The 13,597-nt window shown below is 48.2% G+C and overlaps 1 protein-coding gene across 1 annotated transcript in view; it reads right to left on the bottom strand.

Moving 5' to 3' along the window:
• The window catches only part of LOC147666286 (transcription elongation factor SPT6-like), a gene marked incomplete at its 5' end in the record, with an annotated part of 590,122 nt that overhangs the window by 392,258 nt on the left and 184,267 nt on the right, over positions 1–13,597 (bottom strand). The window contains one exon of the mRNA XM_086949158.1: positions 11,130–11,275. Within this exon, the coding sequence (XP_086805284.1) occupies positions 11,130–11,275 (146 nt within the window). The remainder of the gene's footprint in view (positions 1–11,129; positions 11,276–13,597) is intronic.

Here is a 13,597-nt window from a genome sequence, read left to right as displayed (position 1 = left end):
AGACGTGCTTTTGTTTTGGCGTCGGATCGACGTGTTTGGGCCGCGAGGTGGACTCGACGGCTTTTGGCTTCGAGCTCGACTCGACAGGTTTTGTCTTTGATGTCGACTCAACGGTCTTTGGCTTCGAAGGTTGTGTTGGGACTACGGCCTTCGGCTCGAGGACCTTTTGCTTAACTACGTTTGGATCGACATTTGGTCCGAAGACGGTGTTGTTGACGAGTTTTGGTTTCAATGGAACCGGTGCCGTATGGCTTGTCTCAGAGAACTTTTCGAATATGTTCTTAGCCGGGCGGTACAGCGGGGCTGTAGAACGAAAGTGTTGATCTTGGCTAAAGCCCACTGGCGATGCCTCGACCTGAGTCGATGATATTGGTGTAGTGTCTATATGGGGCGGTGTACTCACGGTTCGCCCCTCGTCGTCATCGAAGTCGTCTTCAACAGCTATGATGTCGTCTTGATCGTATTCCTCGAGATCGACGATTTCTTCGTCCTCTTCAAAGTAATTTTCGGAGTCGTGCTCTTAGTATTGTTCTTCGTCTTGATCTGATTCTTCGGCGCTACCTAGTTCTTCCTCATCGTAGAAGATGTTGTCTGGTTCTGGCGCCGACCTCTGCATTTCTTGCCTTGTTGCCCGTCGATTCCGGATAGTCTTTTTGGACCAGAACTGGGCACAAGCTAGGCAACTATCTTCCTTGTGATCCGGAGATAGGCATTTGTTGCACACGGGATGCTTATCAGTGTGCGGGAACTTTGAGTTGCACTGTGGGCAGTATTTAAATGGACTTCGTTCCATCGACGGTCGGTCCACGTGATGTCGAGAAGGCCTCATGGCCTGATTCGACGACCGGAGTGCAATAGATGTTTCTGAAGTATCTCGGTACCGAGCGCTAAACAATACCGACGAAACCGAAGGCCTTTTGGCCTTTACAGAAGAGTTAGTCCATTCCGAACTTGGAGTGTAGGAAAGTACATCCGAACCCAATGGCGGAAAAAAACAATCTGAGGATGGAGAGGATGCCTATGCGCACTTTAGTCCAAGGGAGGAGCCACCTATCTCGTGATACTTCGAAGACTCTTCCAGGACAACAACATGCAATCATCCGGACCCAACACTAGGCGGTGATCTATGCACAGATATGAATTCAGCAGCCCACATGCATCAAACACAAAGTGCTGGCTTCCACAGCAGCATAGGTGTGCTGGCTGGGCGAGGAGCTGCCGAGAGCAACCTGGGATGGTCTCCCGGAACTGCTTTCTAATGGCCCATGTGCATGTAGGGTGCCCGGGGAAAGGACCAGGCCCCCCAAAGACAAAGCAGCGTGAAAGGCGCAGTTTACAAATTCACTGCCAAATCAGAGAAGCACCCCAAAATGCCTTGCAGCGCTTGCCCACATTCTTTTACAAAAATCCCTGGGTTTGGTTCTGTGGTGGCCCCAGGAGAGCGGGGTCACCACCAAAGGAGCAAGGAAGATGTGGGGGAGCTACAGGAGCAGCATAGCCGCTCTCAGAAGCTTACAAAGACCCCACCCTAAGTTGGCAGGGACTCGCTCTTCGCTTTGGCCGGAGTGGTCGCTCCCAGTGCTCCCTGGAGTGTCCTGGTATCGTTATAGCAGCGCTTTTGTGGATTTTACCTCCTCTGTGCCTCTTATAGCTCTGCCTGGCTGCCGCTTTGCATATAACGCGCTCTGGCTTGTATTTGTACTTTTCAGCTGCTGTGTTAGCGCGTTCTCCCCAAGCGCTCTGTTGTGCTCCCCCCTCCTCCATTTTGTTGGTTGTTGTTCTCTTGGTCAGCCCGCCCCGCCTCCCAGCTGAGTCGCCCTCCCACAGGATACAAACAGCGCCTCCCTACCTGGAAGCGCTGTGACTCGCTCTTCGCTTTGGCCGGAGTGGTCGCTCCCAGTGCTCCCTGGAGTGTCCTGGTATCGTTATAGCAGCGCTTTTGTGGATTTTACCTCCTCTGTGCCTCTTATAGCTCTGCCTGGCTGCCGCTTTGCATATAACGCGCTCTGGCTTGTATTAGTACTTTTCAGCTGCTGTGTTAGCGCGTTCTCCCCAAGCGCTCTGTTGTGCTCCCCCCTCCTCCATTTTGTTGGTTGTTGTTCTCTTGGTCAGCCCGCCCGCCTCCCAGCTGAGTCGCCCTCGCCCATCCCCCTCCACTATCCATATATGACAGTTCTTCCCGCGCGCAGCGTTCACGCGCAGCGACCGCGCCCTATTCGCGCTGAAGGTGCGCCAAAGGTAAGCCCGTCTACGCCCGTCCGCGCCTGGACCGCGCCCAGCGCCAGACCCCCTGCCCCTTGCGCTGCCCAGCCCCCCCGCATTACCTACGATGCCGCCACCCTCCTAGCCCTTAACCCCGGTCGCGCCCCCAACTGCGTCCAAGCCGCCCCTGGACAAACCCATGGACCTTTCTCCTGCTACTCCTGCAAATTCAGCGCCACCGACAACATCTCCGCTACGACCACACCACTGACTCCCGACCCCAACCACCTACAATGCATCCTTCTCAACACCCGATCAGTCCACAGGCACGCCATTGACCTATGGAATCTACTAGACACCATTTCTCCAGACATCGCCTTCCTAACGGAAACATGGATGAACGTTTCCTCCGCACCAGACATCACCATTGCCATCCCTGAAGACTATAAGATCACCCGCAAAGACCTTACCAGCCACACAGGAGGAGGAATCGCTATCGTCCATAAGAAATCCATCCGCATCTCAACCAGCTCGGACGCCAACCTCGCCAACTCCGAACACCTTCACTTCCAGATCCACGTCGACCCCAAAACCACACTCAGAGGCACCCTCCTCTACAGACCACCAGGACCCCGCGCAAAATTCAGTGAAGACATCACGGACTTCGTCACTCCACACGTGCTCCCCTCCAAAGAATACATCCTTCTGGGAGACCTCAACTTTCACCTTGAAAAGATCAACGACCGCAACACCACCACCCTCCTGGACAACCTCGCCAACCTCGGACTTAAACAACTGGTCACTTCCCCCACCCACATCGCAGGTCACACACTCGACCCCATCTTCACCTCCAGCAATCATGTCTCCTTCAGCCACACTACGGATCTCCTCTGGACTGACCACAGCTGCGTTCACTTCACCTACAACAAGCCCAAACCCACCAACCACCTCCAACAAACTCTGCAAAGAAACTGGAACAAAATCTCCACTGACCAGATCTCCTCATCGCTCCTTCTAAACACCCCAGCCCACTCCTCGGACCCAAACCTAGCCGCCGCCAACTTCACCTTATGGTTATCCAACACCGCCGACACCTTAGCACCACTGAAAAAACGTCAAAGCAAACCTGGCAACAAGAAGGCCTCATGGTTCAACGATGATCTTAAGAAGTCCAAGAAACTCTGCCGCACCCTTGAAAAAGCGTGGAAAAAAGACCCAACCACCAGCACCAAGGAAGCCTTCAAAAACGCCACCCGCACTCACCACCAACTAATCCGAAAGGCCAAGAAAACAGCATTCAAGGACCGACTTGACAACAACGCCCACAACAGCAAGGAACTTTTCAACATCGTCAAGGAGTTTTCCAATCCCTCGGCCAACTCCAACGACATCACCCCCTCTCAAGCCCTCTGCGACTCCCTAGCCTCATTCTTCCACAACAAGATTGCAGACATCCACAACAGCTTCGACAACCAACCCGGAGCCCAACCCACCCAACCACATGCTGAACACTCTCCCCCCGCGAACACCCTTAACGACTGGAACCCAATCTCCACTGAGGACACCATCCGCCTAATGAACTCCATCCACTCAGGATCCCCCACAGACCCATGCCCTCACCACATCTTCAACAAAGCAGACTCCGTCATAGCACCGCACCTCCGAGACGTCATCAACTGCTCATTCAACTCCGCCACCTTTCCGGAAAACTGGAAACACGCTGAACTCGCCGCCCTCCTGAAAAAACCCACAGCGGACCCCACCGAACTCAAAAATTACCGCCCCATCTCGCTCCTTCCATTCCCGGCCAAAGTAATCGAGAAAGCTGTCAACAACCAGCTCGCCGCTTTCCTCGAAGCCAACAAATCCCTCGACTCCTCACAATCTGGCTTCCGAGCAAAACACAGCACTGAGACCGCCCTCATCGCAGCAACAGACGACATTCGAACTCTACTGGACAATGGAGACACAGTCGCCCTCATCCTCCTCGACCTCTCTGCAGCATTCGACACAGTCTGCCACAGCACCCTTTTACAACGCCTCAGCAACATCGGAATACATGGAAAAGCACTTGAATGGATCACTTCGTTCCTCACCGGAAGAACCCAGAGAGTCCGCCTACCACCATTCAAGTCCGAGGCCACCGAAGTCATCTGTGGCGTACCACAAGGATCCTCTCTCAGCCCCACCCTCTTCAACGTATACATGAGCCCCCTCGCGACCATCGCCCGCCAACACAACCTCAACATCATCTCTTACGCGGATGACACTCAACTGATCCTTTCTCTCACCAAGGACCCCAGCACCGCCAAAACTAACCTACACGAAGGAATGAAAGAAGTTGCTGAATGGATGAAACACAGCCGTCTGAAACTGAACTCAGATAAAACAGAAGTCCTCATCCTAGGTACATCCCCCTCTGCATGGGACGACTCTTGGTGGCCGGAAGCCCTTGGAAAAGCACCCATCCCGACAGACCACGCACGGAACCTAGGCGTTATCCTGGATTCTTCACTTTCTATGAACAGACAAGTCAGCGCCGTATCCTCATCTTGCTTCAACATTCTTCGCATGCTCAAAAAAACATTTTGATGGATCCCCACCGAAACCAGGAAAACAGTCACCCATGCTCTGGTCACGAGCCGACTGGACTACGGAAACACCCTCTACGCAGGCACTACCGCTAAACTCCAAAAGAAACTCCAACGAATCCAAAACGCCTCAGCCAGAATCATATTAGACATCCCACGCAACGAACACATCTCTGGTCACCTGAAAGACCTCCACTGGCTTCCCGTCAATAAGAGGATCACTTTCCGACTGCTAACCCACGCACACAAATCACTCTACGACATCGGACCAGAATGCCTCAACTCACGACTGTCCTTCTACACCCCCTCCCGCCAACTACGTTCCTCCAGCCAAGCCCTTGCCACTGTACCACGCATCAACAAGACCACCATGGGAGGCAGATCCTTCTCTTACCTGGCTGCTAAAACATGGAACTCACTCCCCACTCACCTTCGCCTCACCCAGAACCACCTAGCTTTCAGAAAGCAACTTAAAACATGGATATTTGACAAGTAATCCTCCCCCCCACTCCTGAGCGCCTTGAGACCCTCTGGGTATGTAGTGCGCTATATAAATTCTCTGACTTGACTTGACTTGACATTAGAAAAATAACCCCTCAAGAGTTTCAAGTATTATTCAAGCTCCTCCGTGTTGCAACTTTTGTTCCATCATTGGGTAAAGGTATGTCCTCTGTAGGCAAAGTTAAGAGTGCAACCAGTTGTGGCCTGCAAATGTCAATGTGAGCTTTTCATATTAAGAGACACTCTCTAGGGGTGAAAGGTGGTAGCTACTTCTGCATTTCGTAAAAGTGCTTTTGTTTTCTATGTACTATGTGTAAAAGGCAGTATTTTTAGAATAAAAGTGTTGATGCTGCAAACATCCTCTAGCGGGGAGTACAATAGTTGCATAAATGTTGTGATTATAATTGTGTTGCCCTCAGAGACTATGCTAAAAGTGCTATTTTATGCTAAAAGTAACTTTGATGACACAAATCACCTACATGTGCACAAACATTCTCATGTGAATGCTTTGATGAAGTAATGATGTTGACAACCACTCATATGCCAAGTAAACATGCTTTATTGACCATATTAAGTGCAATCTCATTCAAAGTGATATTCCATTACAGCATTTCTAATACAAGTTAATGTTCTGACATGATGTGTTGCTCTAGACTTCACTTTGGGAGGAGTAAGCATGATTAAGCAAGGTCATCTCAAATTATGTCCATCAGCTTATGTAGATTTGTAAATTGCTGCATAGTATTTAGTAGAATTTAATACAATTATTTCCATCAGCTTATGCATATTTGTAAATTGCTGCATAGTATTTAGTAGTGTGTGTGTAATAAAAGTACTTTTTCCTTTACAAAAGAAAAAGCACAGACTGGACAATTTATTGACGTTTATTATTGTATTTTTGTGAATGGAGGTTACTAGCCCACACCACCTATCTTGAGTAAGCCTTGAACTGCTCTGCAACGCTACCCTATGAGAGTCAAGCGCCACAATGGGATGTTTGGTTCTCTCTGGTGGACAAATGGAGATCCATTACTTGTGCCGGCCACACAACGAATTATCCATTTTCCTACAGCAAGGTCTTCACCTTCTTGCAATACTCAAGGAGAGAGGGGAAGGCTCAGATATGTATTGGGAGGTCATTTCACGATTAGAAGTAATGTAAGAGAATGCTCTACCACCGGTTTTCTTCTTGAGTATGTGTGGGATGTCTGCGAGAAGTCGCTCGATGGATCGGAAGTGTCTGGAAGGAGGGCGGAAGGAGAGGTAGCTTTCGGCTTTGCGGGCCTGTGTTGTGAACGGCTTTGAAAGTGTGGATGCTAGTGTATTGGGAGCTAGTGGAGCTCCCTCAGGTGGGGTGTGATGCGAGTGCTGCTTGGCAGGTTGGAGATGAGTGGCTGTCATGTACTGGTTGGTTGGTAGTCTTCTAGTGAGTTACTTGGTGATTCCAGTGAGTATAAAAGGTATTCCCGTTGTCCAGTCCGATGGTAATGAGGGCGTAGGCAAATGTTTCCTTGGTGTTGCTTGGGAGCCATTTAAAGAGTTTCTTTAGCGTCCTCAATGTGTGGAAGCATGATGCGGTGAAATCGTCAATTTGTGTGAACCAGCCGCGGCCCATGCAGGTAAGGAGCCGGATTTCGATGGCTGATGACTAGGGAAAATGAAAACAATTATTTTACCTCCTCGTTTGTTGAAATCCACTCAGCCACACCGCTCTTAACTGCACCAGCCGCGGCTGGTGTGGACACATCCAGCTTGTTGTTGATTAAGATCTAGATGACATGTGAGGGTGAAGGGTGGTAGTATGCCCAAGGTCGGTAGGCCACCCACCAGGTGGCACTGCATAGTGTGGTGGTATTTCCAAAGATAACTTTTTTCTTGTCTTTGTCTAGGCATGGACTTTGGTCATGCTAGTTTGTGAACTTGTTCCTAGTGTTGGGAGTTTAATCTCAGAAGGACAGTACGTTACATGTTATCAGCGCAGAAGAGTATGTCGATATTGTAGGTGCGGATGACGATGGCCAGTGGGGTCATGTCAATGTTAAAGAGGGTGGGGCTGAGGGATGATCCTTGGGACACTCCGCATTAGAACTTCTAGGATTTCCAGGAGTATGGCGCCAAGCTGACAGTCCACCTGAAAGGAGCAGATCCAGCGGAGGGCAGTTCTTTGAATGACAATTTTATGTAGGCTTCTAATGAGAATGTGAAGTGATACTGTGTCGAAAGCCGCTGAGACATCCAGTAAGGTAAGAACGGCGATCTCTCCCTAATCCATGATCTTGCAGATGTTTGTGGTTGTGATGACAGCCATTTCCATGCTGTATTTGGGTCTGAATCTGGACTATGTGGGATTAATGAGCTGCCGGTTCTATTCCTAAGCACTATCAGGATATTTTTGATCTGCTTATTGAGGAGTCTCTGGACCTGCTCTTTGTAACTGAAACCTGGTTTAGCCCTTCCTCCAATCCAGCTGTGGAAATGACTATCCCTAATGAGTTTAAAATATTTTGAGCCGGCCGCAAAGCAGGGTGGTGCGGGGGTGTTTCCTTGATTGTGAGGGAAGAGTGGGAATGTCAATGCAGTGAACTGACTGATTCCTCAGACATTGAATCCCTAGACTTTTGCATCAAAATTTACCCTCACTACTGCTTGAGTGGGATACTGCTATATCGTCCCCCTGGACCTGCTGGTCCCTTTCCCAAATTGCTTGCCGACTGGAACATGCCCAGAGCCATGAGATATCCGCACTTTCCTCTTCTAGGTGACTGTAACATCCACATCGATAACACCAACGAGAGTGACACACATGACTTTCTAGCTGTGATACAATAGTCTTCACTCAAACAATATGTGTCTGCCCCAACTCACTGCAGTGGTCACACGCTTGATATAATTTGCTCTAGTTTGCCTCTGATACAGTCTCCCCCTCTACCAGTCAATTGGTCTGACCATTATTGGATTCCTTTTTCCTGGCAGATCTCCAAAGGTCATCCCTCTCTCAGGCCTCGCTTCAATTGTCGTAGTAGGGTACCTCCTTAAATAGAGCCTGCTGCATTCTGTCTAGCTTTAGCAGAATGTCCGCCATCGCTCCCTGCTGATCTTGTTCTTGCATAATTTAACAGTTCGATTGAGAAGGTGGTGATCAATCTCTCTCCACAAGCCACACCTAGACACTGTAATGCCCTACTGCCTAAACCATGGTTCTCGCCCCTGCTTAAAATTCTGAAGCAACATTGTAAAAGGTGAGAAAGAAAATGGAGACAAGATTCTGATTCTGATGCAAAGACTAAATTAAAAATGGCCCAAAAGGCCTACTATGCGGCCATTAGTTTGGCCCAGCGGACCTACTACACTGACTACATTGCCCAGTCTAGTAATAATCTTACAGAGTTCTTCAGCATTGTAAAAAGCCTCACTTCTCCTAATGCAATAAACATGGCCCATACCCCTTCTCTCGAATGGTGTGAAACCTTTCCACTTTTTTTTTTAACAATAAGGTCAGGGCATTGCAATCGCATTTTCAAAACTCAGATAGCCAGCCTTCTCAGCTGTCCCACGATTATCTTTCTGGCTCCACTACCTGTGTTAACTTTTCGGTATTTGAACCTGTATCTCTGCCAGACTCCCTGGCTGCCTTATCCTGCCTTAAATCATGCTCCCCTCATGAGCCTTGCCCTGCAAAAATTATGGCTACAGCTGCTGTTAATCCTTTTCTGAATCAGATAATTAATATTTCACTTTCACTAGCATTCGATCCTACTGACTGGAAAAAGGTGTTGCTTGTTCATCTCATAAAAAACGACTCTGGACTCTTACAGCTAGCGTCCCAACTCGCTGCTTATTGATATTACAAAAGTTTGTGAAAAAAAGGTCAACAAGCAGCTTACATCCTTTATTGAACAGCAAGGTCTTCTCCACCCTGCCCAATAGGGCTTCAGGGCCACATACAGTACTGAGTCTGCCCTTGTGGAAGTAGCGGTGGCTATCCGTGACACTTTGGATGCTAGGGACAGGGCTGTCTTGGTCCTGCTGGACCTCTCGGCTGCTTTTGATACTATCCCCCATACACGTCTCCTTGCCAGTCTACAAAAGTAGGGCATCATCAGTACTGCTTGGGAGTGGTTAAAATCCTTCTTGGAAAAAAAAAAAACAAGTTTGGATTCCCCGTTTTATGTCAACATCTCAAGCTCTGCTGACAGGTGTTCCTCAGGGGTCTATTCTTAGTCCTTTGCTATTCAATCTCTATATGTCCCCTCTTATTGAGCTGGCTGAGGCCCTGGGTGCCCAAGTGGTTGTCTATGCAGATACGCAACTTTTGGTTACATGAGGCAGTCAAGGCCTGCCTGTCTGCGGTATTCAGCTGGTTTGTGTCAGCTCAGCTAAAATGTAACAGAGACAAAACTGATATTCTCTTCTTTGGAGAGTTTTCCCCATTTTTCTGGCATAATTTCTGGTCGACTGATTCCCCCTGTTCTTCTCCTTCTGGCCATACTGTGAAAAATCTTGGCATCTGGTTTGATGAGAAACTTAGTTTTGGTAACCAGATTGGCAAACTCACTAGCACTTGCTTTGGTATTTTAAAACTTCTCTGCAGATTTTTGCCATTATTGCCTCTCTCTGCTACATAAATGGTTATCCGTGCTTTGGTTACCTCTCGCATAGATTATGCGAATGCACTTTAAGTTGGTCTGCCGGGTTATCTTTTGGACAAATTACAGGTTGTTTAGAATGCAGCTGCTCGTTTTCTACTGAATCTTCCTAAGCCCTCCAGTGTTAGGCATCACTTGCGTAACACAATGGCTGCCAGTTAAAGCTAGGAAAATGTTCAAGACTGTGACCATTGCTCATGCTGCACTTTACGAGTATGTCCCTGCCTATCTCTGGAAATGTTTTCAGTTCTATTTCCCTGGTCAGTGTCTTCGTTCCTTGAATATGCTTCTAGTATCTGTTCAAAGGTTTCGTTTAAAAACGTAAGAGCGGCAGCTCTCTGTCCTACCTTGCAACAACTTACTGGAATTCCCTCCCTCTGGATCTACGTAACCTTAAGAATCCTTATCAGTTTAGGAAAAAGCTCAAAACTTTTTTGTTCAATTAGCCTCTGTTCTAGTTTATTCTGCTTTGGTTTCCCTCTGATATTTGGGGTCGCACCGAGACACTCTACTGAGTAGCTGTGCACGCTACAAATCCCTTAAACTAAACTAAACAGGTGGTTGATGAAGTGGTTGCTGTGTCGCCTGTTGAGGACCTTCAAGGACCTTCACTAGGTAGGGTAGGAGGAAAACTGGTCACCAGTTGGAGAGTCTATGGAGGGTTTATATTTAGTAGGGTGGTGATCGTGGCATGTTTCCAATATTCCAGCACGGTGGCTGAGTTGATGGAAGCGTTGAGGGTGGGGGTGAGGACTTGTCCAATGTGAGGATGGAGAGGAGGTTATATCGGAAAACAATAAATCTGTCAGTGAGGGTGTAAAGTGACTGGTATACTTGACAGAAATTAGCCCCTTTAGCCATTGGGTTGCATAGCTCTTAGTCCTATTAAATCTGTTTTAAAAAAAATACAGTTAATCTCTTTAAAAAAAAAAAGTGTTATGGGTTCCCAAACCAAGATATAGATATTCAGTATCCATTATTTCAGTGAAGAGACTAGGATTGGAAATACTGGCAACTGAAAAAGTTTGCTTCACAAAATGACCCGGCCCATAAACACTAATTTGATCTACTTTTATAGCCATTTTCATAGAGTTACAAAAAAGAGAAGTACGTGTGTGAAAGGCTTTAAGTAGAAAAAGAAGGTTAAGTGTAGTTTACACAACTGAGAAATAAGAAAACTGAGACTAACCTTCATCACCTTCCTCCCGGATACGTTTCAGCTTCTTGCGACTGTGTTTGGCTGCATTCTGCATTTTCGGGATGTCTCGACCATAGTACAACAGAAAGTGGTTGTAGACATCGTTCAGCTCCTCGGTGGATTGAACATCCTTTAGCCTAGAATGAGACGAGTGATGTGATAGGTCAGTACCTGAATAAAGTTGTAATCTGATGTGAACAATTATCAGTAAATATGAGACGGGCAGTGTTATGCCTTTGAGAAATTTTAGATGAGTAAATGATTACTGGACAGTATCCAGTGTGGGTACAGTTAAGCACAGATATCCCGGGCCACATTGCCTCCTTGACTTAAATGCTTTAACCACATGGCTGCTGCCATGATTTTCCCCGTATGCTGGAAATTGCTCTTTTGCTGCAGATATGACGAGCTCAGCTCGTCATCAGCACACGACACCCGTGGGTGATGACGAGCTGAGCTCGTCATCAGCAGCGAAAGGGTTAAAGGCATAAACCAGGATGTGAAAAAATGTATGTAGGAAGCTGGCTCTTTATATAGTGGACCAAAACAAGGTACACTGTGTAAAGTGTCCCGGCAATCCCCAATTGGTTTACGGAAGCACAAAAAATAACCCAAATGCTCTCTTCCGGTATAGTGGGCGAGCAGTTAGGCTTATCAGAGGATATTGCTAAGCATTTGTTTTACTCTGAGGCAAAAATAAATGAAACACACAAGAATATATCGAGATCAGTTTAGAAAAATAACTCATTTGTTTTTTACATTTTTATACCAAGAACTACTTTTGCAGTTATTAATTTTTACAGGTAAGTAAAAGAGTTCAATATCATGTGTCTTTACGAAGTAATACTTTCTCATGGAAGAAAGGGCCTATGTTGCATACAGTTATTTGCGATCAGTTTCTAGGGGGGGGGGGGGGGGGGAGGTCTCCTTCGCATTTGGGGTTGTAGGAGATCAAGGTTTAAAGTACCTCAAGCAGTTATTTGTTGCCTGCACTGGAGTGTCTGGGTGCAGAGCTGCTCCTCAGGTTGGTAGCTGTGCACGCTACGCACGTGGAAAGAAGGGGGCTAGTTAGAAACCAGCTGGAGATGAGAAACTTGAGATCAAGTAAGGGAGCTCTCAATGGGGAGCTCGGGTCACACGGGTCCTGCAGACAAGGGGGCACAGCAGGTTCGTTGGTGACCAGACTGGGGCACTGGGGTGCACAGTGGAAAAGTCGGCTGGGCTCTTTGCATCCTAGGGCCTGAGGTTGTTGGTCGTCACCGGTAGAGGGTGCAAAATCAGGACAGCTTGGCCACTCTGGAAGTGGGTCTCTGGGGTGATGACATCCCTCTATGGCTGCTTCGTCTCAGTGCAGAAGGAGTCCAGATTGGAATCTCACAGGAGCTGTTTGCTGCAAGGGGTCTGGTTCCCCAGCTATTGGTCCTATGCAGCTCCAGTTGGTCCAGATGTTCTCTCACTTGGGGGGTGGGAGTGGGAGTGGGGCATATCGGACCTTGAGGACCACATGGTCCTCTTCCTGAGGGGCTGCTGCATCAGGCTCACTAGGGAGCGGCAACTCAGTAGACAGGAAGGTGGTCCGCTGCAGGACGAGACGCTGGTCACAATTGTCGCAACTTGGTGCAGACAGGTCGTGTTTGTCGTTAAAAGTCTACAGCAATCTTCAGTTCTCACTTTTTCTCACAGCTCCTCTTTGTCCTCTCTACTTGATCGATCGACTCCAAGTTCCTACTGTCAGGGGTGCCACCTAAATACTCAATCTAGAGGCCTTACAGGGAATGACTGGTATTATCCAATGAGCTACTTGCCTTTAAGGTATCTACATCCACTATATGATCACTTCATGTGGCAAGTGGGCATAACTCTGACCCAGAGAGCCTAATTCCACCAAACCAGAGATGGTGCGATTCTAAAAGTCGCATTCACTTCAGGTAGCCCAATTTAAGGGTGGTAGTGGTCTGAGCAGGGAACATTCCTCCTGACAAGCTCAATGGGCCCGGGCAGGGGGTGGCATTTGCCATATCTGGTCAAGTCTTGTGTCGCATATCAAAGGTGGCAGAAGCCTATGAGGCCTCCTGCCATGATATGCTGATTACGTAGTGTGAGAAAGTGCCCTCTTTCTTGCATGGTATGCCCCCACTTTTTGCTGAATTGTGGATGTACTTTGACTGAGTGTGCCTTGGGCTCCTGCTAATCAGGTACCCAGGGCCTATGTTCCTTCCCTAAAACTGCATTGAAGCCTAAACCCAATTGGCATCTCTGGGCACAGGTCAGCCCCTGGTAAATGGTACCACAGGCAACCAGGGCATTGTGACCAGAGAAGGACTCGAAGGGCCGCAGCACTTATTGTGCCACCCTTAGAGGCCTTGTACCCAGACACTCGCACACTGCCTTTGCAGGCTGGTTGTCTTGGTGCAGAACAAAGTGAAGAGTCGACATGGTACACATCCCTGTGTGCCCTG

This window comes from Lissotriton vulgaris, unplaced genomic scaffold, assembly GCF_964263255.1.
Source record: "Lissotriton vulgaris unplaced genomic scaffold, aLisVul1.2 SCAFFOLD_1495, whole genome shotgun sequence".
NCBI lineage: Eukaryota > Metazoa > Chordata > Amphibia > Caudata > Salamandridae > Lissotriton > Lissotriton vulgaris.
The sequence above is the reverse complement of the archived record's forward strand: the minus strand, read 5'-3'. Positions and strand labels throughout refer to the sequence as shown.